Source organism: Plectropomus leopardus, chromosome 1 (assembly GCF_008729295.1).
Source record: "Plectropomus leopardus isolate mb chromosome 1, YSFRI_Pleo_2.0, whole genome shotgun sequence".
NCBI classification, from domain to species: domain Eukaryota; kingdom Metazoa; phylum Chordata; class Actinopteri; order Perciformes; family Serranidae; genus Plectropomus; species Plectropomus leopardus.
The window spans coordinates 1555868-1583821 of record NC_056463.1 but is presented as its reverse complement, the minus strand read 5'-3'; the positions used below and the strand labels follow the sequence as shown (position 1 = coordinate 1583821).

Here is a 27954-nt window from a genome sequence, read left to right as displayed (position 1 = left end):
GATGACACACGTCACATATTTCCCATCGTTCACACTAACACGTAACACGGTCCCGTCTCCTCCTGGCGTCTGACGTCAGCGGCGCCAGGTGAGAAGGCACACCTTCACCTGTACACAGAGACACGCGCGCACGCACAGGGCAGCTGTGACCTGTCGATATGCGGAAGTGAAGTTATTGATGAGATCAGTGTGGAAATGTTTGTCGGTGATTGGTGGACTTTAATGATGGAGGAATGTTAATGAGGCACGAGGGAACATGTACCGGTGTGTACCTGTCGGGAGGACTTCTCTGTGACCGAACTGCAACACCGGACCGACTCCAACATGTTCTTCAAGAAGCCCGAGGTAAACACTGAGCTCTCTGATCAATGATCGATATCTGCTGCTGTTTTCACGCCGACAGGCAGGAGATGAGGAGCTTTCACTGGCAGCAGGGCGAACAGCAGCTCATAAACACTTTACAGGTGTGCTTTATACTCCGCAGCAGGTACAGTCACGCGTTTCTGTGTTTTACAGACTCAACAAAACAATACTGCAATACTACAATACTGTTACTGAACCTACAGCAGAGTGGAACAAGTATTCAGATTATTTGTTGAAGTAAAATCAATAAAAACGACACTGTAGAAAGACTCGGTTACAAGTAGAAGTCCCGCATAAAGAATATTACTGAGGTGAAAGTGTGTAAGTGAAGACAGAAACACGAACTTAATCCTTTCAAACAAATTTGCTTGATTTCTTAAAAAAAACCCCAAAAAAACATGGAGGCAGGCAATAAGCAACCCAAGAGAACAGCACAAAATTAGAGCGATATTAGATTTTTTTTTTAAATACCTGAAAACAAACAAAAACAAAAACAAGTAAGAAAATGACCTGAAAATATGCTAAAACTTAAATCAAATTATAACATATTTTCAGTAACAAATTGAATTTAGATAATTCAATTTAATGTAAATAAATTTTAATTTAAAATTATGAATATAGTTTTCTCAACACTTTTCCTTTTTCTAATAGCAATTTCTCAGGTAATTTTCTCAATAGGACATTCATGACAAGTTGCTCATTGCATTTCTCCCAAAATCAACCCAACTTGCTTAAGTTGCTTAAGGTTTAAATGCACGTGAAAGGTGTCTGAATGCAATTTACAACTTAAGTTAGAAAGATATTTGTAAAAAGTTTAAAAATAAAAATTACCTAAAAGCAAGCAAAAAAAAAAAAAAGAAAAAGAAAAATGGGGAAAAAACAAACAAGTCTATGACCTGAAAAATTATGCTAAAAATGAAATCTAAGTGTAAGGTATACTTTTTTCCCTATAAGATATTACATTTAAATATAAAAAAAATAGGAATATATTTTCTCAGCACTTTTCCCTTTTGTGAAAGCAAAATTTTAGGTAATTTTCAAATTTGACTAATTTCTTGCAATTTGTAGGACATTGTGCAAATCTTAATTTAAAACTTGAAAAAATCAACTGAGAGATCAATGGGCAAACTTAAAATAAGTAAATTAACCTTTTGAAGACTGAGAAAATTGGCTTGATTTCTTTAAAAACATGGGAAGGCAGCTATGAGCAATGGAATTAGAAATTAGCCAAGAATTAGCAAGAAATTAGTAAAAAAAAAAAAAAAGTGTAAAAATAATTTTATAAACGTAATTATGATATTTGTAAATAATGATTTTTTACTTTTTCCCCTAGCTTTAAAAAAAAAACATTTTTAATCTACTAATTTCTTAACAAGTTACTCATTGCCTTTTCCCCTTTTTTTTCCAAAATAAATCAAACGAAATTCCTTTGGGTTCAAAGGCTGAATACTTGTGAGAAGCGTCTGAACGCAGCACATGAAAAGTGACGTCACTCCAGGTTTCAAAGGGTTAAATAAACAGTGCAAATCAGTTAAAATAGAAATAAATCATACAAAACAACAGACAGTAATACCTTAACAGCTAAAAGTTACAGAAAATGATATTAAACATGCTACAGAGTAGATAAAGCAGTTACAATCCAAACAGTTACTGTCATAATCACTTGATCTGCTGATTAATTTCATTGATAAAATGTCATAAAATTGTGAAAAGTAAAAAACACAACCTCTCAAGACCCGAGGTGAGAATTTCAGTCTCGTTTTGTCCAAAATGATTCAGTTTATCGAAGATTAAAAATGACAGATTATCAGCCGGGCCAGTTATTGGGGTTGATAATTGGCACTGTGCCAATTATCTGTATCTATGTTTTATTTTTAATGATTGCTGAGAAAATTAATAAGTTAAAAAGTGCAAAGACAGTGTTCGCAAGGGAGGAACTTTTAATTTCTAAAAAAAACATATTTAAAATTTTACTTGCCTTTATTAAAAGCAATTTGCTGGGAACTTGCTGCATATGATGTTGAATTTTTCGGTTGTAATTGAACATTTGCTAAAGGCATTTAAACAAAGTTTTGTGTTGGAGTTTGTTATATTCCAAATTCTAAATATTGACAGAAAAAAAAATCTTGCAAATGCATATGGGTTCCAAATATCAGTTATCGATCCCATCAACTACTAATTATCGGTATCGCTATCGGCTCTGAAAAACCAATGACCCCAACTAAAAACATGGGAAAAGTTAACACTTCAAAAACGAGAAAAAATGTCTCTTAATATAATTTAAACAATGAATCAGTAGTAATTTTCCTTTGCCTGACTGATTAGTCAACTATTAGCTCTGAAGCAGATGCCAAGTGTGACGACTGAGGGTGAAAATCAGGTTGTGTGTGTGTGTGTGTGTGTGTGTGTGTGTGTGTGTGTGTGTGTGTGTGTGTGTGTGTGTGTGTGTGTGTGTGTGTGGGCTCAGTGGGTCAGAAGTGAAACCTGTTTATCAGCAGTCGGGGTCACGCCCATGCTGAAGTTCACCACCGTTTCATATATCGACGCGGTATCTGGCTGCTCTCCTGGAACAGAAACTAAATCTTATCGCTGAGTTTGTCTGCGCTGCAGAGGGTGTGAGGGCAGTGAACAGGTGTAAATGGCGTGGAGCAGAGCAAAGCGATGAGCGTGGAAAACGACCGAAGATGACTGACATGAGACACTGAGCGTGTCGGGCAGGTCCGGACCTGCAGGCTGGTCTGGCAGAGACAGAGACAAAGATTCTGCTCCAGCAGCTGCTCATCCTTAAATCTGAGCTGTGAGAACATGTATTTACGAATCACAACCAGCAGGTTATTTGATATTATACAACAAAATGTTTCTCCGCTCATCACACGCAGCTCACCACCACCAGAGTTTATATGGTCCTCAAACTAAGAATACAACAGTCCTCATAAATCCTCCACGCTGAAGTTTATAAAGCTCTGTCTGTTTCTGATTATTTTGGAGGAAGTACTTTGTGCTGCTGTTGAACTGCATTGTTTTACTGATATGTGCTTCTGTTATTTCACCTACAATCATTAACCTTTAGGGTCTGTTTGGCACATTTAATGGGCTTTTCATTCTTTTTTTTATATATATAATTTTGGCTATGTTCATGCTTATGGCATACGCTTTGGCCAGATTGTGTATTTTTGTTAAATCAGTGAATTTGCAGCTCAGCTCCTACAATAAGTCTAAAATACACTGTGGAAACTAAATAGTTACATTCAGACTGTTAAGGTCCAAAAATGCTCCATTGAAACCCATTCAAACTGACATTTTTGATCCCACAGCCATCAAAGCAGAAAAAGACACATTGTATTATTCCTGGGTGTCATTCTGGGCTTTTGACTTGGAATCTGTCATTTTTACTATTTTCCATCTGATGACGTCATTTTTTTAACCATATTTATTTCCACAAGGTGCACTGTCACAACCAATGTCAATGCTAATCACTAACTTATCCCAGAATGTCATCATCAAAACAAACAACCAAAATCTATTTAGCATGTACTTTATTGAAAATAATCCATCCATGGGGGGTTCCATCTAAAAATGTGGCATCATGGCAAAAACCTGCCATTTAAAGGATTAAAATTCAGAAAATTAATGAATATTTGATATTTATGATTAGGACTGATCTTGGTTGGAAAAATTTATTCAATAAAAGTAGAAAATCCCATTAATGTAGAATACTTTTTATGCTTTTGTGTGCAGAGTGATACGAGTGTGAGTGTTTGACACTGCACAATGATGTATAATAATCCATGTTGCTGCAAATCCTAAACATTTCCCAGGCTGTGATAATAAAAAAAAACTACTTAGCATGTAGTATATTGAAAATAATTCTCTTTTTTGTGTTTTTCATCTGAAAACAGATATTTGATATTTATGATTAGGACTGATGCTGGTTAAAAATTAACTCAATAAAAGTATAAAATAATATTAATGTATAATATTTTTTTAAGCTTGATTTTGAAAGTGTGCGTGATATTAAAGCAGCGTCCTGACCGGTTTAATGTTGAAAACATGTCAGGAGCAAAATGAGTCTGGATGTAAATGCATTTATCTGTAATTTGACACTATCAGGTCAGTATGTTACACACCTTATCTTTCTGTGTGTGTGTGTGTGTGTGTGTGTGTGTGTGTGTTGCAGGAAAGCTTTGAGCTGTGGGACAGACAGAAGGACGGTTACAGCACTGAGCCTTTACTTCCTCCTATGGTGAGAACTCTTTTTTCCTTTGTGCTCATCTGAATTTTCCTACATGAACAAGATAACTGACCTCATCACCAGGAACATGCAAACAAACAGAATTTATCTGCTCTGTATGAAAGGATGCTTTGACTCTGTGATAAACCTGCGAGCCGTCAGACATGAGCAGACAGTGTTTTTTCTTAAAGGTCCTTCTGTCACTGTGAACGTGTTCAGCTTCTCATTTGCACCTGGAGTCTGTTTGAATGTTTCTGTCAGGTGTTCTCGCTGCTGTAACATGAGCTGAGTTTTTACTTTGCTGATGCTGATCTGGAACGAGGAGCTACATCGACCGTAACAGCACCTGGACTGAAATGCAAAACAGTCTAACGTGATGTGGCTCAGTGTAATGGAGTGGAACCAGAATCAGGTTTATTGCCAAATAGGTTTTCACTTGCAAGGAACGTGTCTTGGTGTTTGGTGCATACAGTAAACATATTAGTTGTGTTTATATGCACACTTTTTCTCCATGTGATGGAATTCAATCTGATTGAAGATTTCGGGTCAGCTGTTTATATGGGATGTCGTCTCAGACAAATGAACTGCATCACAATATGAGACTGTGAAAGCAGTTTTTGTGTGATCACACTGCTGCACTTTGACAGTCTGGATTTGGTGTTTCCATGATGTAAACACCAGTCTCATATTGTGATGCATCATTTCATTTCCACTTGGTGTCCACACCTTGCAGGTTCACAAAAGGATGTGTCTGTGACAACCAATCACATCTGTTTAAAAATGCATCACACATAGCAACAGGGGCAACCAACCACACTTCCTTACTGAGATAAAGGTTTCTGTCTTTTCCTTGCTTAGAGTTGCTCTGAGACTTTTCCTAAATCATTCTTAAGCTAGGACTCCTTGCTAAAAGTTTTAGGAGCTCTTGAAGAGTACTCTCAGATTGTCTTGAGAACAGTGCTGTGGGATCATTATTACGTCATCGTTGTGTCGGGAACCGTTCTGAAGGCTGGAAACTGGCCTGCTGCGGCACAGAGTCCAGCGTCTATCCACAGATCCACGTCTCGGTGAAGCATAAAACATCAGATAATTCCACAGGTGAAGAGAGAAAATTAAAAAATAAATCTGCTGGAGTTGTTTGTTAGTTCATCTCTGGTAAATGAGCTCCAGGTCGACAGCAGAAAACTGAATTTAACAAAACAATGCACTCCAACAGGCCCAGGCAGCATCATCTGCAGCGCGACCCTGATTTATGTCTGTACTGTTTGTTTTTTTTTGGTTGTGAACAAAACTGAGTCTAATACTTCTTTTGAGCTACTTTACAATGTTAACCCTTTGACACCTTGTTTAGAAAACTTGACAAAGACGTTGATGAGCAAGAAATGGCCCAAAAAACAGCCAGAAATTAGTCAAAAGTTACAAGAAATTACCTGAAAATAAGCAAAAAAGAAAAAAGACATGTAAAAAAAAAACAAGAAAATGACGTCCAGCAGGGGGTTAAAAAGTTTTCCATGACATAATATTAAATGTATAATTATTTTCTCCGGTTTCAGAGGCTAAAATGCTTAGGAAAGGCTTCTTAATGCAGCATTAGACAGCTGATCCAAGCATTAAAGGGTTAATGTGTCTCCTGGTGTGTTTTGTTTTTGAACAGTCCAACCCGAGGACGTATGACTACGTTCTGGTGGCCCACAAGGTGGAAGATGAATCGGATCTAAAGGCTCAGAGACAGAGAGCGTTTATCCAGGAACTGGAAAAGAAAAATATCACCATCACCGTGAGTCTGCTTCCTTCACCGTCTCACATTTCCTCACAGCAGCCGACACGTGATGCAACGTCAGGAGACGATTAAAATGAATCAAAGAAAATCAAGTTATCTTGAATGTGTTGTTTCTGTGTGTTAGAAAATCATCCATGAGGACAAAGTGTTCTTCGGCCTCCGCGCTCCCAGTGAGATTTTTACAGACTACCAGTACCTGCTCAAAGTGTCCGACTCCTGCAACTGGTGTGGAGATGTGAGGGGCTCTGTCACCCAGGCAACCAGGTAACACACACACACACACACACACGCACAGACATACATACATAACTGTGGTTAACTTCCCTCCATCTAACCAGTGTGTAGATGTACAGAGATGATCGGATTCTTACAGCTCGCCTGCACTGAGCCGAGAAATGAGAACTTGTCATGGACTGAGAACACAACGATAAAATTAACAACAATGAAAAAAATAAATAATTATAATGATAATTATGAAAAGAGATAATTAACTAAAATAACAGTCAGAACTAGACATCTAAGCACACTAAGAGGCAGTTACACGCCAGCGGTTTTTGCATTGAAAGTTAAACTTTTGCTGCAGTTTGGTCTTTTTTCGCACGACGATGGCGTTTTTGGGGCCCGAAGATGCAAACTCTTGAACACCACCCCACCCACCCACCAACCAAAAAACAACAACAACAACAACAACAACAACAACAACAACAACAAAAAACATTGCATTTTTTTTTTGCATTTAGTATATTGGAAATTTTTTCCATCACAAAAAACAAAGTGGCATCATGAAAAAAAAACTGGCATTTTAAAGGATTAAAATTCTGAAAATTAATGAATATTTAGTATTTATGATTAGGACTAATGTTAGTTTAAAAAACAAAAACCAATGAAATACTAATAAAGAATATTTTTTATAGCATGATTTTGAAAAGCGCATTTTGTGTGCAGAGATGTATGAGTGTGAGTATTTGACACCACACAAAAAATAAAAATCAGTTTCTGCTAATCAATAATATATCCCAGGCTGTAATAATCAAAAAAAGAAAAAAAATCTACTTATTATGTAGTTTATTTAGTTGTGGACAGGGATGTGTTTCGACCTACCACTTGTTTTGGGATAACTGAAACGCATGTTAATACCAGGTGTAAATAGCGAAAGTCATGAATACCAAAATAAATAAATAAGTCCAGAACTGAACTTCAAACTAACCATAAAAAAAATAAGTGGGAGGGTCCAGCCGAAAACGAAAACGCCAATTAATCAGCCGAAGTGATAAAACGTTCAGCTTTTAATATAAAGATACACAAACACACAAACTGTCGTTCACATACCACAGTGACGGAGGATGGTGGAACCTGTACAGGTAGTTCCAGGGAACTGCTGTGTCAGTTTTGTAGTGTTAAAGGAGACGACATCAGTTATGCAATTGTGTTTCATGTCATGCAACAGCAGCCTGACTCTGATCATCAGACTCAGACGTTTTATTCTTCCAGACGGAAATCTTCAGCATCATCGAACAACAGCAGAACTTTATGTTGTATTTAAAAAGCTTCCTTATAAAAATGTGTTTTTTTCCCGAAAGAGACGGCTGTGATTTTTTGATTTGGGGTTTGCGCTTATTTGTAGTCTGAAGCAGAAAGTGTAGTCTGACACAAGAGCTAAGCAGGAAAGTGTGTTTTGCCACATATTTATTCACATTTATGTGTATAGGTACAAGTATATAGCATAAAACTGATGCCGTATATCACAACATTTATAGCTAATGCAGTGCCTGTCCCTAGATGGGCCTTTAAAAAAAAAAAACCCTCAATATCAGTTTAAATGTGTGCTAATGCGCAAATTGTGCAAATTGCTGTAAAAATATAACCAAGTTCTAATAATAATCTACAGGGTTTTTTTTTTTCAATTTACAGTGTTTTACTGTAAATCTTGATGCTTTTTGGAGCTAACATTACACTGTAAACCTGTGATGAATTTAACAGTAATATACTGTTGAAGTATTTCATGGTATTGACACTAGAAAATAACGGCAGGATGCTGGTAACTACATGTAATTCAGCAGATATCTACACTGAAACAAATTTCTGTGAAAATACGGCCAGATTCTAACAGTAATATACATAATGTAATGTGTGTGTATTTGTGTGTGTGTGTGTGTGTGTGTGTGTGTGTGTGTGTGTGTGTGAGTTTCTTCACTTTACCCAAACTTTTTTTATTGTTTCTCCAGGATCCGAATCGTCAATTTCATCCTCCACCAGACCTTCATCGGCACAGGAGGTCAGTGTTTTTATAGCATTTAATATATGTAACTTTGCAGACCTTTAGCAAACACACAACGACGACAACGACAACAACGACAACAACGACGTATCATCCATCCAGAGTTTTCACTGCATCGATCGTGTTGTGATATGGGACGAACAGCAGCCTCACATGAAGTTCTGATTTTTATTTTGTTCTTATTTTATCAGAGAACCTGAAGGAGCTGCTGATGAAGGATGTGTTTGAGACCATGTTCTGCCTCCATGAGGTGAGTCGACCTCTGGCTGATCTCAATATATTTAATTTTTTTTTAATTTAAACAAGCGGGTGGTACAGAGAGCAAAAAGAAAACAGACCTTTTTATTTAATTTTTATTTTTTAACAGAGTTACCCAAACTTACCCCTAACCATAAACCTTTCATAGAGAGCAGGTGGTCAGTTAAAGAAAACAAGAAAATAAACCATCATAAAATATAATAATCAGAACATTGGTAAAGGTGGTGCCTAAAAATAAAAATATGCAGAAATAATGAGAAAAAAGGGTTTTGGGTCGGACTATTAAACACCTAAAGGAAAAGACTACAACCACAGATGCACAGACACACACATCTTAAAATATATTTAGACTACAGGGATCTTACACAGGGGCTACTCAGTATTAATTTCGGCAGCTTAGTTTAGATTTAGTCTTGAGACAAAAATGTTTATGAGCTTTTAGTCACATTTTAGTAATTTTTAATCTTCATAGTTTTAGTTAAGAAAAATTCACGTTAGTCGAGGAAAATTCATGACATTTTCATCCATTTTTAGTCATTACTTTTAGTCAAGTTTTTTTTTTTTTTCTATTTAAACCCCAAAAATGATAATGAAGGTGACATATTTAAAATTGTCAGTTAAATAAAGGAGGATTTACACGCAGCACTCACTGATCATCATTTGAAAAGCTTAAAATCTTTCTGTTAACTCTGGTATCTCTTAAAAACACACTACAGTTCTGATGCCGTTTATGTTTGTTTCCTTTGTGTAACAAAAGCACGCGGTTACGTTTAGGAAACAAACAGCATTTTCACCTGACGCCTTCTGGCGGCGTATCAGACTCTCGACTCTCTCGAAAGGTTCCTTTGTGCTTTGATGTCTGAGCTGAAAACTCATCCTCCTGGTGATGAGATCAAGTTTTCTGATCACTTAAATGACAAAACTGCACACTCAACAACACCATGACCATAAGATTGAATAAAGGATGAATTCATCCTGAAATAAATGTGTGCGCTCCGTATATAAAAGATTTGATCAGATGTAAAAAGAATTTTTTTTTTAAAAAATTCACTTGATCTTATAAAAAATTTTAAAAAGTTGTATTTAAAAAAGATTTTACGTTGGAGTTTGTTATATTCCAAAATATCTAAATATTGACAAAAGATTTGCATTGTTATTGTAAATGCATATCGGTTCCAAATTTCGGTTATGGGTCTGATTAACTACTAATAATATCAGTATTCATGTAGGTGGAGCCTGAAATACATTTTTACCTACATGTTATTATGTATGACGCATAAACAGCTGATGTCTGTATATTTTATTTTCTCATGATTTTTTTCAGAGAAGGAAGCAAAAGCAGCTGAAGAGGAAGTGGGCTCGATGGTCGGGTCTGTTTACGGGACAACCAGTCAACGACGTCAAGTCAGTCTCTAAAAAGCTCATTCATCCATTTTTCTGAAAAGCCGCTGTGACTAAAAGTAGTCCCTGGTGTGTTGATGTACGTGTGTGCGACCTCGTGTCCGCAGGTGTTACTTTGGAGAGAAGGTGGCTCTGTATTACCTGTGGCTCGGCTGGTACACCAAGCTGCTGGTCCCCGCCGCAGCTCTGGGAGTCGTGGTGTTCCTGTACGGACTCGCCTTCTTCAACACAAACCCTCTCATGTGAGTCTCACTGTGGAACTTATATTAATATGTTTGGATATTAACCCTGAGGGCCCGCTTTAATATTACACACACTCACAAAACGATGCTTTTCAAAATCAAGATTTAAAAAAAAATATACATTAATATTATTTTCATCTTTCATTGAGTATTTTTTTAACCAACATCAGTCGCAACCATAAATATAAACTATTCATTGATTTTCGGAATTTTTATCCTTTTAAATAGCAGGTTTTTGTCATGTTGCCACCTTGTTTTTAGGTTAAAAAACTTGAAAAAATTGAACTATTTTCAGTAGACTACATGCCAAGTAGATTTCTCATTTTATTATCAAAGTCTGGGATATATCAATGATAAGCAGCAACATTAATTTTTATACATTATTATTATCTATGCAGTGTCAAATACTCACACTCGTATCGCTCTGCACACAAAATGACGCTTTTCAAAATCAGGCTATGTAAATATTATACATTAATACGATTTTCTACTTTCATTGAGTTTATTTCTTGACTAACATTGGTCCCAAAGCAGATGGTTTGGTGTGTCTGCGGTGGCAACATTCAGGAAACGTTTTTCACAGGTTGCTGCTGCTGGCTGCATGCATCGTGGCATAACAGCTCATTAAAAGTGGAGGCTGCTGGTAGTTGATAGACAGTGGAGTTTGTTTTTCTTTTATGCACAGAGCATTTAAATGTCAATTTCACAGCCTTTGATTTTCATTTAAATGATTGATGACAAGAGTTGTAATCATGATTAATGTTCGGTTAGTTGTAGCTCAAACAATGAAACCTTAAATTCATGAAAGAAACTCTTTTTTTCTCACATGCCTCCACAGTGAACAGAGAATCCAAAAAAATGAACATTCTTGATGAATTAAAGTAAACGAGGAATTTCACAACAGCAAAACATCCGTTTACTGACTCTCACATTACAGGTCACAGAAACAAATCCTCCCACACACAGAAGTGATCAGTGGGGGATTCAGAAGAACCACGAGGAGCCGGCTCTTCTGTTTACTTTGTGCAGCAGCTGACACACAGACATGACTGACTTTATATTTCCATTAACCCTTTAACCTTTGTCTCTGTGTGTCCTCAGTAAGGAAGTGTGTCAGTCGGACATCATCATGTGTCCTCGCTGTGATAAGAGGTGTACAGTGTGGCAGCTGTCAGACACCTGCACCTACGCCAAGGTGAGCTCAGCTCGAGTCTGTCACTGTGTTCATTTGGTGACCAGTTAAAAGCCAGATTTCAAATCAAACCACTTCTTCTTAACCCCATCCATACTGCGCCCTTCTCCAGACACAGCGCTCACAGTGTGTGATTGCATCTTTTTTGTGTGTGATTTTATATCCTGAATTCATGCAACTAAATACCACCGCTCGATTGCACATTCCTCCACTTCAGAACTACTCAAGTTCTTTTTGTGTTTTGATTATGGCGCTCTGTCTTTATATATATATATATATATATATATATATATATATATATATATATATATATATATATATATATATATATATATATATATACATATATTATTGGCATTTTCTCAACTTTCCTCTTTAAGATATCCTTTGTGACTTCTGTCTGCACACTGCCTTTCAGTCTCATGCCGGCAGGTGTTTACTTATGCTTATTGGCATCAACTGGCACGCGCTTTCAATTTATGAGGAGACTGGCATCAATCTGAGAACACAGGTGCGAATAATTCTGACGGTTAAGAAAACACGTTCATGAATCTGTCGCACAGTTTTCTTAAGAATTTATTTACTTAAGAACTTAAGAACTTACTTAAGAACAGTTTAAGAAGGAATTTAAGAAATTACTTAGGATGATATTGGTAAATGAGGCCCACCTTTTGATGATAAAAACTAACCAATAACCAATGAGCTTGCTCAAAGTAGCTCTGTGTCAAGTTATTAGTTTGGCCGAGGTCGCTGAGAAAAGGCCTGCAGTGCAAACAGCTGCTAAAACACTGAATGTTGGAACTGGATTTATCACAAAAGAGCTGACAGAAGAGGAATGCTGTAAATATTTCTCACCAACCGAATAACAAGTAGACACAAATACATTAAAAGTTTTATGAAAAGCTGGTTCTGATGTTTATCTGTATGTGGAAACATCGATGATCGTCCGTCTTAACGTGTTTTTATCTGCGCAGGTCAGCCACCTGTTTGACAACGAGGGCACGGTGGCGTTTGCTATGTTCATGGCCATCTGGGGTGAGTGACTGACTTCATCTAATTTTATTTATTCAAGTGCCTAAATCTCATGTGTAGCGATGTGGAGCCTCTCTTTAACCCTTTGAAACCTGGTCCGACATCAGTTTTCTTGTTTTGCGTTCAGACGCCTTTCACAAGCTATTTGAATAGTTCTAACCTGAGCAAACAGTAAAACATCGTGGGGAAAAAGCAATGACCAGAGATTGCAAAACATTAGTAAAAGGTAACAAGAAGATTAGCAAAAAGTTAGTTTTAAAAAAGTGGGGAAGGAATAATAGAAAATTATCAAAAAAAAAACAAAATAGGGAAAAACGACCAGAAGACTATATTTATAGATATGATATTTTTATATTTAAATGTATGTGTCAGAAAAAAATAAAATCTATATTTTCTGCAAATTTGTGTCTGACTTTGTTTTTTGCTTATTTTTTTAACATAAAAAAATAATATATCAACTAATCTTTTGCTTATTTTTGGGCCATGTCTTGATAAGTTGCCATCTTCCCACATTTTTGATGGAAATTAAAACCAATTTGCTCAGTTTTCAAAGGGTTAACTGTTGTCTCTGTATGTTTTCAGCCACTCTGTTCCTGGAGCTGTGGAAGAGACACAGAGCCCGACACGTCAGTCAGTGGAAGGTCTACGACTGGTGTGAGGAGGAGGTACTGAGGACAAATCTGAGTCTGTGTCCTGTTTGTTGTCCCTAATGGCGTCCCTACAATTTTGGCGCTGTCTACATGTACACAGATAGTTTTATTCTTCCACGCCGAGGCTGGACGTATTATGTGTTCAAGTTACACCTACGTCTCGTGAACACAATGTCTCATGAAGGCTATGAGGGAGTTTCCTCAAATTTGACACAAACGTCCACTTGGACTTATCAATGAACTGAAGGTAGATTTATTAGAAATAACATTTGTCTTTGATCCTGCTTCATCCTTGTTGAAGTTAAGTTAAGAAGGATAAGTTGATTAAAATCACCAGCAACTATGGCAATTCTATCCGGTTGCTCGGGCATGTTGCTGCTGATGGCATCATACAATTACTGCTGTGCAGTTCTAAAATTTGTCTCAGTCTTGTGTCCTTTCGGCTCTGAGCGAGGTCTGCCCATCCAGTGCAACAGGTTGATCCAGGATGTAAGGGGTTAACCATGTCTCTGTGAAGATGTTTGCAGAGCCTCAGAACAGGTCACTGTGACCTCGCATCAGTCTCATTCTCGTGAACGGGATTTGGCACAAACGTCTTCTCAGACTCAGCAATGAACTGATTAGATTTTGGTGGCCAAGGGTCAAGGTCACCGTGACCTCTTCCGTGTCATTCTCTTGAAAGGGATATCTCAAGAACATTTTGAGTCTCGTTTTTTTAAAATTTGGCACTAACGTCCACTGACACTTAATGATGAACTGATTAGATTGTCCTGGTCAAAGGTTAAAGACGCTGCGGTCTTGTGCCCATCTCATTTTTGTGAACGAAATGTCTCAAGAAGGCTGTGAGGGAGTTTCCTCTAATTTGGCACAAACATCCACTTGGTCTTAAGGATAATGCAAGAATTCATACACTAGCTATGAATTTTTACAAGTTTCTCACAACAAGTTCGGACATTGGATTTCTAACAGGTCAAAGGTCAACTGTGACATCATAAAAAGCACTTTTCTGTCCATTACTCAGCGTCATATCTTCGGAACAGAAGAGGACATTTGGTCAGATACTGAATTGGTGACACTAATCTGTAAACTGTGCTGACTGTACAGATCTTCAGAGCGTGAAGTGTGAAAGTGTTTTTACAGACATGGATGTAAACTGAAGCGCAACTTGACTAATTCGCGGAGGCGTACAACCGTGAGGCAGTAATTCTAGTTTTTTTGGGTTCAAGCTTCTCTTTGCTCTTCTGTAAACAAAGGCGTGTTTACAGTGACATTAGAGCCCGCAGAAGACGAACATGTTATTACAAGCTGTATGGGAGTCTTTATGTTGGTGATCGCAGTGTAAAGACAAAGTGCAGCGTGCATGTTTCACTACATCTCCAATAAATTATCAGTCATCTGAGCTGGACAATACTAGAAAAAATTAAATCAATTCATGTTTAATGGATTTAGTGTTTTAGGTCGATAAGCGATAAATTACCACAACATATCTGCAGCTTTGGTTGCATATTTTAGGTTTTGTGTGTTTAAATTCAGTATAGCTCTTTCTGCATTAAGCCTTTGAAACCTGCTCTCAAATGCCTTTACAAGTATTTAAAACTCTGAACCTTTGCAAATTAATTTGATTAATGAGATTAGTTAGTTTCTAATTAGTGAGAAATTAGTGGTTATGGAAAATTGTTTTTTTAAAAGCTAGGGGAAAATGTCTACAGTACTATATCTAAAATTATCATACTTACATATTTGAAATGATTTTACAGAATTATTTAAATTTTTAACCAAGTGTTTTCAGGTCCTTTTCCTTTTTTTTGTTTTTTTTTTTACTTTTTTTTACGTGTTTCTACATTTGTTTACATTTTCAGGTCATTTTCTTGTATTTTTTATTAATTTCGTGCTAATGTTTTAGTCATTTCTTAAGTTGCTTTTTGCTTTCCACCCATTTTAATTTTTTTTAAGTAAACCTAATTGGCCCAGGTTTCAAAGGGTTAATAATTTAGACTGTTTTTATTTATTTGTGATTTGTGTTTTTTACACTCCATTTAGGTCAGATTGAGGGAATTATTCTTACCTTGAAAAAAAAAAAAACACAAACTCAGTTGACTCTGCATACAGTGACTTTTCTTCTGCAGCTTTTACCTGCATCTCATAGTCTCCATTTTGGAGTTTGCTGAGTTCTTGCAGTTATGGCTCAGTTGTCTTCACATGTCAGAACTTGTTGAAAACTTGTGTATCTCTAATGACACAGCCACATGAATGCATCCCCTGAAGCTCTGCTGTGTCGTCACTTCCTGAAACATCCGTAATGTTGGCTGATCTGGGTTCAGGGGAGTGGCTTTGGTTTATTTGTCATTTAACTTCCTGCATTCTGGTGATTTTTATGCACCAGTGTGTGTCTTTTCTGCATCAAAAGATGTCTTTAAAGTAGTACAGTGTTTCTGACTTTAATATCAGCCCGTGCTGGATGTGTCAGACGTATGGAAACAGCTGATGTCAGATTATGTTAACTGACTGCTTCAAAGAAGTTCAATTCAAGTTTTGTTTACGATCATACCAAATGAAAACAAATCACTTTTTTGAAGAGAGTCCTGTCTGTGGGTTACAGCTGTTGTTAACCCTTTCAAAACGGACACCCTGTGGATGGACGTTGTGTATATATCGATCTAAAAGAAAAAACAATAATAGCAGAGAGCTAAGGCTTCTTTCTCATCCGTCATCATGTTGTACGCTCGTAACAACGTTATTGTGCTGAGGTGCTTGTTGTGCAAAACTGCGCAAAAAAAAACGCTCCATAACACCGGAATAATAAATAATGAATCCATCACAACACTTTTACACTCTGCTCATAAAAATAAGCATAATTCAAAAACTAAAGAGTGTACATAGTTCAAATAAGTTTTTGGAGTGTTAAGAAATGTTTAGTTTATGTTTCTACATTTAAACATTTTTTGGATCAAAGTTATTTTTTATCTTTGTTGTAAAATCTGACTAAAACCAAACCCAATGTTTTAATGATGCAATTTCAATTCTTGCATCAATTATTATGTTTTATGACTAACATGACCTTTTAGCCTAGGGCTGTATTGATTTTAGGGATATGAAGCAATTGAAGATACTCCAGGAAATGTCATTATAATAAGCAATAAGCAAAAACACCAAAGTAGCCGCTGGATTCCAGCACACAAAAGACTTTGTAATATACCTTTAATGTGTGAGTTCAGTCTCAACCTGTGTGTGTGTGTGTGTGTGTGTGTGTGTGTGTGTGTGTGTGTGTGTGTGTGTGTGTGTTACAGGAGGAACTGATTATGGAGATAGTGAATGATCCAAACTGTAAACCCAAACAGTTCAGACACTCGTACCTACGCAGCACTCTGGTCCTCATTCTGGTAACGCTCATGGTAAGACACTCTCACACACACACACACACACACAATAACTGCTTCCTTAATAATTTAAACCTATGCTCTAATTAATTAAACATATACATGCAAACAGCCACATACAAAAAATCTAATTTCTACAATTTTACATTATTATATACAGAAAAAAAGAGGAGATAAACTTGGAAAAAATAGATACTAAGTAACCAAATAAAAAAAAACGGTAATCCCTGTGAACACCTTGGGATTGTCATCCCTTTATTTTGGGAAAATTGTGTGTTTCTTCCTGAAAAGAGGTTTGCACTGATCACTAACTGCTCCAAAAGCTCTCTGTAACATTATATTACTGTTAGTCAAACAATCTTAACTATCGCCTGCTGATTTGGGAACATGGGGGCACTTTATCAGAGAATTAAAATAAACAATAAAAACCACATCAGATTGTAGCTTTACAGAACGGAGAAAGATGTCAGATGAGAGCAGCAGAGGATCAGATAAAAGTTTGCGCTCACTGCAGCAGAGGTTGGATGCAGTAACGTGTTGGTGTGTTTGTGTTCCAGCTGATGCTTATCATCGGTCTGGCTCACGCCCTGGTGGTGTTTCGGGTGGTGGCCGCTCCCCTGATGTCTGAGGGCAGCTGGGAGTTTATCAGAGATCACGCCAACACGGTGGCGGTGATGCTGGGAGCCGTGCTGCACTACGTCACCATTCAGATCATGACGCGGGTACGTACACCTGCATCCCGATCCTCACGAACCTCCACAAAATGTTAGAGGAATAAAAAAGAAAAGAATCACTCATTCTGAGCTCTTTTAAGGTGCTTTGCTGTTTGTGCTTTTGTATTTGTAGCAGTTTGTTATTAACCCTTAGCGACTGTTTGACGCATTCTACGCGCTTTTCATTCTTCATTTCTTTGATCATTTTGGCTGTGTTCATGCATGTGGCATAAATTTTGGCAAGATTGTGTATTTTTGTTTAATCTGGGAATTTGCAGCTCAGCTCCTACAATAAGTCTAAAATACACTGTGGAAACTAAATAGTTACATTCAGACTGTTAAGGTCAAAAATGCTCCATTGAAACCCATTCAAACTGACATTTTTGATCCCACAGCCATCAGAGCAGAAAAACAGGACTTGTGTTATTTCCGGGTGTCATTCTGGGCTTTTGACTTGGAATTTTTACTTGGAGTTTTTTCCCACCTGATGACGTCATTTTTACAATATTTGGCAGAAACCCTGATGTACAGCCCACTTCAAGTGAAACCATAGGCAACGACTGCATGACAAAAAATGCTCTGCATGATTTAACCCTCTGGTATCACTTTCATTTACAACAAGGACAAAAATGTCCACTTCCAAAACCTTTCATAAAAATGCTATATATAAATATGTTTTTCACAAACGTTTTGGCCTAAATCTTTTAATCAACTTCAGTCCGAATCAAAACTATCAAATGATTAAACATTGTTAACCCTTTGAATGCTAGTTTAAATACGCGATGTCAATGTTGTTTTTGATAATAAAAAATAAAAAAAATGAATAATTTTCAATATAATAAATTATCCTTAGATTAGCAATAACATTGATTTTGATGCATTTATAGTTTTTGCACAGAGTCAGATTTATAATTTAGGACCGTTAAAGCAGGAGTGGGCAAGTAAGTTTGGTCTCTGGCCAATTTTTTGTCATGATCTTTCTATTTTATCCTGAATCTCACCTTGAAGATTGTTTAAAGGTACATGTGCTGAATTAGTGGTATGGGTGCTATTAATAGCCTGTCATTGCACGCGACCATCGAGCACGCGCGCGAGACAGTTTGTAAAACTGAGTGAGCGGCTGCGAGAATGCGCGCTCTCCGCCGCGGTGTTGGAATTTCGGAGCATGCGCGCCCTCCGCCGCTGTTTCAGAGTTTCGGAAAGTGTGTCATTCTCATCAATTAACAGCGCTCACATTTAAACAAATGTGTCATATTGCTGCACAATGCAGAATAAAATACAATGTTGTTACTAATCTTTGACATATCCAAGACAGCGTTTTAAAAATGAGCGACTCTGCAGCTCTCTAGACTTTCTTCAAACTGACAGTCAGACCGCTGAGGAATCAGGAAGAAGTTTCCACTGGAAGCTTTTGAAAAGCAGCTGATATGAGAACAAACAGATCTGTCAGCAGATGGCTTACTGCTCTTACAAAGCTGAACCTGCCAACAATAACATAACGATCAAATCTCTCCTGTGTGTGTCTGTCACCTGCAGGTGAACAGATGGGTGTCGCTCAAGCTGTGTGACCTCGGTGAGGACATACCTTTACTCAGCGTGTAGCGAGCAGAAATGTAGAAATGCACCAATATTCAAAGACATTTTGTCAAGTATCTCACATTACATGTATGCGATTCCATATCCTTTCTGTGTGTGTGTGTGTGTGTGTGTGTGTGTGTGTGTGCTTCAGAGAAGACAAACTCATTCGCTGCCAGAGAGAGAAACTTCACAGTGAAGATGTTCACCTTCCAGTTCTTCACTCTCTTCTCCTCACTCTTCTATGTGGCCTTCTTCCTGGGCAGGTACCCTCTAACTGTCTGTCTGTCTGTCTGTGTCTCTCTGTCTGTCTGTGTGTCTGTCTATATGTCAGTCTGTCTGCTTGTGTGTGTGTCTGTGTGTGTGTGCGTGTGTGTGTGTGTGTGTCTGTGTGTGTGTGCGTGTGTGTGTGTGTGTGCTGTGTGTCTGTCTGTCTGTCTGTCTGTGTGTCTGTCTGTCTGTCTGTCTGTGTCTGTCTGTCTGTCTGTCTGTGTGTCTGTCTATATGTCTGTCTGTGTGTGTGTGTGTGTGTGTGTGTGTGTGTGTCTTGTCTGTGTGTTTGCTTGTGTGTGTGTGTCTGTGTGTGTGTGTGTGTCTGTCTGTGTGTTTGCTTGTGTGTGTGTGTCTGTGTGTCTGTGTGTGTGTGTGTGTGTATTGTGTGTGTATGTGTGTGTTTGTACTGGTATAAACTGGAGGAGCTGTCTGACTATGAACATTTGTATGATGTGTATTAGCCTTCAGTTCAGGTCCGAGCGTTAAAATGCTGATTGTTGATGTTTTCTTGTTGCAGGATAAACGGCCATCCAGGAAACTATGTGCGCATCGCTGGATGGAGACTGGAGGAGGTGAGCAGATACACTTTCTGTCGTTCACACAGCACGTCTCCTCCACGGTACTAACCCTTACATGTGTTGTGTGTTGTGTGTTGTGTATTGTGTGTTGTGTGTTGTGTGTATTGTGTGCTGTAGTGCCATCCCAGCGGCTGTTTGACAGACCTCTTCATCCAGATGGCCGTCATCATGCTTCTCAAACAGACCCTCAACAACATCTTCGAGTTCACTGTGCCGTGAGTGTGTTCGCTGTGTTTTCATTCAACGTCGCCTGGTGACGAATACGTGTCCCTGTCCGACTGAGCTCCCAGACCTCTTCACAAACCAAAATGTTGTGTCTTCCAGCTGGCTGAAGAGCTGCTTGAGTAAAAGCACCGCGAAGAGGCTACAGAGGAAGTGCGGTCACTGTTACAGGAAGACCTGCCGTAACGAAGACGGACAGGTCGAACCGTGTGACATCTGCAAACTTCGGGACTGGCTGAATAATTATCACCTGGCCAACACGGACGCCTTCAGTCTGTTCAATGAGTTCCTGGAGATGGGTACGTCCACAGTCTGACCTGACCCTCACATGATTTGTAGGACTTTTATTGTGAAAAGGAAGAATGGGCCTCTGCCAAGATGAACCCTTTGAACCTCAGCAAATCAGATTTCTTTGAAAAATGTAACAAATGCAATAAGCAGCAAAAGAAGAAATGACTTAAAAGTTATTAAAAAAATAGTACCTGAAAATAATTTTAAAAATAAAGAAAAAAAGGGAAAAAACAAAAGACCTGGAAAAGTGCTTATAAATCATGATTATTTTGTAACATCATTTTAAATTAGGATAATAATAAATATAGTTTTTCCCTGGCTTTTTTCTTTTTTTCACACATTTTTCCCATTTTTTAAGAGTACCCTAACTTACCCTACCCCACCTGAAAATGCATAAAATAATCAAATTTCCATGTCTCTAACTTCCTGTCCGTCCCCTCCAGTGGTCCAGTTCAGTTTCACCACCATATTTGTGGCAGCGTTCCCTCTCGCCCCGCTGCTGGCTCTCATCAACAACGTCTTTGAGATCCGCCTGGACGCCATCAAGATGGTCCGCCTGGAGCGGCGGCTGGTTCCCCGGAAGACCAACGACATTGGTGAGCAGCGTGTCTGTTAACCCTTTAAAACCAAAGCAAATTGGCTTGATTTCTTTCAAAAACATGGGAGGAGGGTAAGGTGCAAGGTAACAAGAATGGCCCAAAATTTGTTACAAAAAATTACAAGAAAATTACTCAAAAATAAGCCAAAGTAAATTGAAAACAAAAAAACAATAAAACAATTTTTTTAAATTTTAAAATATATTATTTTATTGTTTTTTTAACCAAAAATGGAGATTTTCCCGTGCGATCAACAATCCCATCCATCTAATTTTCAGATTATTTCCTTGTCACAGAGTAATTATATATAAAAAAAGGAAAAACAAATGAGAAAATGACCTCAAAAAAGTGCTAAAAAATTAAATCTATTTTAAAAATAGTTTTCTGTGATCATTTTATTGTCACCCTTTACTTTTTTTCTTTTTCTTGCCAATCTGCTCTTAATGTTTTTTCCCACGTTTTTTTGTGTCTGCAGGTATATGGACGAAGGTGTTGGAGGCCATCGGTGTGTTGGCAGTAATCGCTAACGGTCTGGTCATCGGGGTCTCATCAGACTTTATTCCACGCCTCGTCTACCGTTACCGTTACGGCCCGTGTGCTAACGGAACCACAAACTCACAGTCAGTACTGTTTCAGCCTACAGAAACACCTGATAATATGTCATCAGATGCATCCTGTCTCATCATCATCATCATCATCATCATCATCATCATGTTTTATGTTGCTGTCGTTGCAGCTGCATGCAGGGCTACATCAATGACACTCTGTCCACGGCGTTTATGACGCACCCGGCAGTTGTAAATGACTTTCTCAAAGAACAGATGATCACAGAGAGAGGCCTCAATGTCACGCAGTGCAGGTGAGCAGCTCGGTCCAAACATGACAGAAGATAAAGTCACAGATCTGATACACAGGGACAAACTGTGTGTGTGTGTGTGCGTGTGTGCGTGTGTGTGTGTGTGTATGTGTGTGTGTTTACAGCTACAGAGACTACAGGAGCAATGAGGACTACAGTCTGACCTCTCAGTTCTGGTGCGTCTTGGCCGTACGCTTTGCCTTCGTCATCTTGTTTGAGGTTTGTGCTCCAGATTTGGGTTCGACAGTGTTTTCGATTTGACCTGCAGACAGAGGTTCAGTAATTTCTGTGTGTGTGTGTGTGTGTGTGCGTGTGCGTGTGCGTGTGTGTGTGTTTCTGCAGCATGTTGTGGTGGTGTGTAAGTTTATAGCGGCCTGGTTTGTCCCCAACAATCCCATTCGGGTGAAGAACGATCGGCTGCACGACAAACTGGAGCGGCTGAAGGAGGAGCTGCGGTAAGTCAGCAGCAGCAGAGAGCAAAGGGTCAAAGGTGAAACTCTGACAACAGATAATTTTGCTCTGAGACACTGACACAATGATACTCAACGTACTCAACCTCAATAGGGTGCACGGTGGCTCCAAAACTATTTTCTAATTCACGATAAAAATAAGGTGATTCACAATGTGAGTTGTTTTTGTACTTTTAGTACACATTAGGTGCCAGAGTGAATAAAACAGCATCAAAATAAAGCTAAAAAAGTGCCAGTGGAGGATTCCCCTCACCCCCTGACAGAGGTCCTAGCTCAGACCCTAATGTCCCAAAATCCTTGAAATGTCCTTATATCCTAAAAATGTCTTGAAATACTAAAAACATCCTCAAATCCTAGAAAAGTCTTATAACCCAAGCACTGCCTGTAAACCTAGTAACATGCTAAAATCTTCAAAATGTCTTAAAATCCTATAAATGTCCTAAAATTCTTGAAACATCCTAAAATCCTCAAAAATGTCCTAAAATTCTAGGAACTGTTATTTTGCAAAAGTGCCCCGAAGGAAAGAAAATTAAGCATCCCTGCTCTACCATCTCTGCTTTTTTCTACAATGTGTGTTTTTGTTCTTCTTTCAGTGATATGAAACGCAGCAAATCGACAGACGTGTGACGTCTCCAGCAGCAGATCTGCCTCCCGCGTCACAGGAAAGATGCTGTCTTCTTTTTTAAAAAAATGAATATTCACGAGACTGGACTGTGACGGTAACGTTTTGTGAGGTTTGTGTGTCGGGGTGTTATTGGACTTTATTACCCCCTGCTGACAACAACCGCCACACTACGTGTTTTTTTTATTAATATGTAATTAATAATTTGTAGACTGTGAGTAAGAATGTCTTTTATTTTGTTAAGTTTGTTGCTGTTTCAGAGAGTCACTGAGTCAACTAAAGGAGCAGTTCAACAGTTTCTGCACAGTTTACATGACGTCAGTAAACTTTAAATTTGTTCAAATAGTCAACACACACTTACACTCTTGAGCACTTAACTGTGTGTTCGTGCACAGTCAGGAAGTACACGAGAAGACAGAAAAATTCAAAATAAGAGCTCGTCTTTGTCTAGCCTAACTGTGCCGACTGACATGTACTGTATGTAATATACCTCAAAAAACCCCACTTCAAAAAAATTACGTCCTTCATCAGCAGTTAAGAGGAAAAAGTCAAACCATCCAAAACATTCACACCATTAAAATAATACCAGTTGCATCTCTTCCTGTGGGCTCGTGTGCTTCTAGATAATTAAATGTTTTAATGGTATTTCTCCTCTCAGCTCCTCCACATGCATTTCTTTTCACTGTCATCTGATTGTAAGAGCACTATTGTAAAGTAGATTTTAGATGTTATTTGTTCCACAACCAAGTCACCAGTTAAAATGTTTTGTTTTTAAACCCTTTAAAGCCTGAGAAAAGTTTGATTTCCTTCATAAACGTGGAGGACAATGAGCAACAAAAACAAGAAATGACCCAAAAATGAGCAAGAAATAAGTGAGAAGTTCAAGAAAATTTCCTTAAAATTAAGCAAAACAAAAAAGAAGACAAGGAAAACAAGACTTTAAATATGTTCTTAGAATTTTATTTAGATCAAATCTTTAACATAATTTTAAATGTCCCACTAATTGCAAAAATTACCTAAAATTAGTTTATTTAGAAATTGTCCAAAAAAGGGCAAAATGTCCAGACAACTGTATTAATAATTATAATCATTCTATATTTAAAATTTTGCACAGAAAAAAATATAACACAATATATTATATAAATACCTATTTTTTCAGTACTTTTTCAGGCAATTGTTTTTGCTTTTGTTTTTTACTTTTTCCTGGTAATTTTCTTGTAACTTTTTAAAAACTAATTTCTTGCTAATTTTTGGGCCATGTCTGTTAGTTTGTTTTGTCGATGTTGGTAATGAGTGGGTTAAAGAAGCCTGAGGCAAGTTCAAACTGAAAACTGTTCACTGTTTGCTTCAGTTTCCAGACTGAACGACATGTTTCACTGAGATGTTGTGAAATGGTGAGCATTAGGCTTTGAGGTACGTTTTCTCCCGTTTGATAAGCATGTCAGAGCTGTTAGCCGATCAGCAGTGACGTGAAGATAAACCAAATTCTGTAAGATCTTAACTTATTGTACATACAATTTTTGTTTTTTTATTTCCCACGATGTAGACGTCATTTTTCTGAGGACAATAAAAACCCTTTGAATTAAAATAAAAGGCAGTGCGCCTGTGTGACACAGGGGTGTTTGAACACACCACTGTTTCTATTCAAATAAATGTTTGCTACGTTTTGTAAGTTAATATTCGACAGCTTTTGACTGCAAGGGTGAACATAAAGAAACTTTATCAGATTTAGGGGGATTTGGTGGCGTCTGGCAGAGAGGATCGCCGATTGCAACCAGCTGAAACATCTCTCCAAACAAACAGATCAGGTGATTCAAACAAGGAAAAACCCTGAAAAAAGCAGCAGGCGGCAGTAAAAGAAGCACAGAAATGCATCAACGAAGACAGAGAAGAAGTGTGTTTTTATGAGAACTTTATGAGGAAGGAAAGAAATTCAGCAAACTTGTAAGACCTCAATGATACACACACATTAATCTGCTGAGTAACACTGAATAAAAAAGACTTCAAACCCACAGGACACCTTTAAGATGAAAGTGAATATATTTTCCATTTTGCACAAAAATATCACCCGCGAGATTCAAACAAAAACAAAACGGAGGATTTACAGTTTACAATGACGACAGCAGATTTACCGTCAGGGTTTGTGCTGTCACGAAAACCTGGAAAAGCTACTATATTTAAAAATAGTAATTTCCAGGCCTGGAAAAGTTTTAGAGAACGCAGTATACCCTGAAAGCTTCAGAGAAGTCGTGGAATTTTGTTTCACAAACCTGTATAATAACACGAGGTGTGAAATTTGAAAATACAACGATCATTTCCGTTTTTACAGTTTGTGGCTGAGATCAGTGGTGTTATTCTGGTGATTTCTGAAAGGAAAAAAAGACAAATATTTTGTTAAAGAAAGCATGCCTTCCTAACCTGTAGGCCCAAAAATACACGTTTAAAAAAATATCCAAGTTCTTCCTTTAAAAATCACCAATTTTGTTTTTAAAGGAAAAAATTTATGAAAGTAGAGTCAAATTTTTCCTTTGAAAATCATCAAAAAACATTAAAGGGAAAAGAGAAAAAAATCGCCAAAAATCACCTGTGTTTGGAAGCCATGGATTTACTTGTGTTTTTTATTTTTTATAGTATATTTAATGATATATTTTGGAGTTTGATTTTTTAAAATTTGCCTCAAACTCATGGAAATGTATTGGTAAAAATGTGTAGGAACCCTTTAACTTTGAGCTTCAGTCTTTTTCACAGTGAAGTCCACACGTTTGGACAGCAGCGGCGTTCTTTTATTTTGATGTTATTTGACAGAAGAAGAACTCTGCTGCTGTTCGTGTTATTCAGAGGAAACGAAAAGGTGTCAGAGAGCTGCGTCGCGGTCAGTTGTCGTCTTGCTCTGAGCTCCTCCTGTAGTTCTTCCGTTTGGTCTTCCTGAAGGAGGTGAAGGAGGTGTTTGTGTCCTCCATCCTCTCACCTTTGTCCTCCTTCACCTCTGTCTTCTCCTCTGGTTGACCCACAGCTCCCCTCACGTCTTTGTCCTCATCTCTCTTTCTGTCCTTTTCTACACTCTGCTCTCTACTCCTTCCTCCCTCCCTGCCCTCCTCCTGCTCGTCCTCCTCGTCCAGGTGACTGAGGCGCGTCTCCTTCTCTTTGCCTCTGACCGCCGTCAGATGATCAGCAGGTTGCTCCTTCTGCAGCCCGCTCGGTCTGGAGAAGATCATCTTCTGCAGGACGTCACAGGAGGACTCGCTCCGGCTCTCCTGCTGCGTCTCCTTCCTCTGCTGCAGACCGGACAGGAAGTTGAGAGCCGCCCTGCTGTTGCCCTGATCGCTGGTCTCTGCCACGTCCTCCAGACTGTAGTGCGTCCAGCGTTCTGGGTGCACCAGGTAGTCCGGGACGCCTCTCTTCTTCGCTGGTGATGGGCCGTCGGACGGAGGCTGGCTCGTCTTCCTGCTGGGACGTGGAGGCAGAGGACGAGCAAACACTCCATCCATGTCACTCTCCTGGTTCAGAGAGGAGGACGGGGACAGCCGGGGGACACTGTCCAGGCTGTCAAAGATGCTGTGGCTGCGGTTTGAGAAAGCTGAGCTCCCTCCTCTCAGGCTGAACGGACTCTGAGCTCCGCGTCCTGCGGCCGGAGCAGCGACCTCCCTGCCGTCTTCGTCGTCGTCACAGTCCAGCTCCGGGTCAAAGGGGGCGCTGCTGAGTCCTCCTTCAGGCTCCGAGTCATCACTGGCTGACAGCTCGTCCACGTCGTCGCTGTTTAACGCCTCGTCGTGGTCATTTTTCTGATCGCTCATCTTAACGGGTTGCAGCAGCTCTAAATCGATGACCTGCTGAGAGACGAAGACGGTAACAACTCCAGCAACAGCTGCAGTGTGAGTACGAACCCCCGAAAACAGACATTTGTTTCTTTTTTTTCCCCACATTCAAAGTCTGTAACACACAACCAGGCTTACACAGGTTTTATACGTCAGCCAGGCTGATAATCTTTTGGCCTTTATTCAGATATGTAATCATGATAATTAGCTTTAAATACCATTTTTTCTAGCTTTTTCAAAAATAATGTTCCTAATTCCATGCAATTTGTGAAATTTGTTACTAAGTTGATTATTGCCTTATTTCATCAGTTTTTGAAAGAAACTGCACCAGTTTGCTTCAGAGGTTTAAATTTTTGTGAAAGGCATCTGAATGCAGCAAAACAGAAGTGATGTTGCCCCAGGTTTTAAAGGGTTAGAGGAAACATCAGACATTTTTAAATGACTGGAATCATTCCTGTTTGGCCATCGTTCAGCCAGTTAGAAATTCGGTTATTTAGAGATGGGTACCGCTCAGGCCAGGTAAACTGTGGATGTGCGCTCACCATGTTTGTGCTCCTGCTGTAGCGTTCATGTTGTCTCTGCTGGTCTGCAGACTCACTGGCTCTTCAAGAAACTGAGCAAATGCCCCAAACACTGCCACTCTGCTGCTGATCGATCTGAGATTAAAGGCAAGGGCATGAAATAAAATCAACAGACCAGGAACTGAGGAGACCTGATGACATGTTGTGAAAGACTAGTAAGACATGATGAATGTGGAGAACGTAGAGAAGTTCTGTTCAAGTTTTTATGCCTCCGTGAAACCTGAGACAATTTGATTTCTCTCAAAAACATGGTAAACACCTGAGAAACTTAAAAAGAAATTAAGAAATGTCCACACAAATTGCAAAAAAAAAAGAAAAGGAAAAGGAAAAGATGTGAAAATTATTTGGGGGTTTATAAGATAGATATGATCAAAACCTAGAGAAAAGGACCAGGAAACTGTATTATTCTTAATTATATATAGAATTTTTTTGTGATCATTTTTTTCTTTTATTGACATTGACTGTACAGAATAATATCAATGAATGAACAGGTCATTTTAAAAAAGGGTGATAACACAGACATACAATCAATATCCAAAAGACAAAACTGGTGAAATA

The 27954-nt window shown here is 38.5% G+C and overlaps 2 protein-coding genes across 3 annotated transcripts; one reads left to right on the top strand and one right to left on the bottom strand.

Moving 5' to 3' along the window:
* The first annotated feature begins 103 nt into the window (after positions 1-103).
* Positions 104-23643, top strand: ano9b (anoctamin 9b). Its single transcript, XM_042490244.1, has 24 exons — positions 104-345; positions 4541-4606; positions 6249-6371; positions 6499-6638; positions 8600-8649; positions 8844-8902; positions 10235-10314; positions 10419-10553; positions 11655-11748; positions 12720-12780; positions 13360-13442; positions 16715-16819; positions 17362-17526; positions 19054-19090; positions 19247-19358; positions 19883-19937; positions 20061-20158; positions 20268-20464; positions 20900-21052; positions 21528-21672; positions 21789-21911; positions 22034-22127; positions 22251-22363; positions 22972-23643. The coding sequence occupies exons 1-24, from the start codon at positions 325-327 to the stop codon at positions 23003-23005; spliced, it is 2343 nt and encodes a 780-aa protein (XP_042346178.1). The 5' UTR covers positions 104-324; the 3' UTR covers positions 23006-23643.
* Positions 23644-24895: 1252 nt separating this feature from the next.
* Positions 24896-27598, bottom strand: tssc4 (tumor suppressing subtransferable candidate 4). Of its 2 annotated transcripts, none has more exons than XM_042486779.1 (2): positions 27358-27598; positions 24896-26830 (listed from the first exon to the last, which is right to left on the bottom strand). In XM_042486779.1, the coding sequence occupies exons 1-2, from the start codon at positions 27358-27360 to the stop codon at positions 25874-25876; spliced, it is 960 nt and encodes a 319-aa protein (XP_042342713.1). In that variant the 5' UTR covers positions 27361-27598; the 3' UTR covers positions 24896-25873. The 2 variants fall into 2 exon arrangements, with proteins under 2 accessions (XP_042342713.1, XP_042342721.1); XM_042486787.1 differs by having other exon boundaries at positions 24896-26827.
* Between the last annotated feature and the right edge of the window lie 356 nt (positions 27599-27954).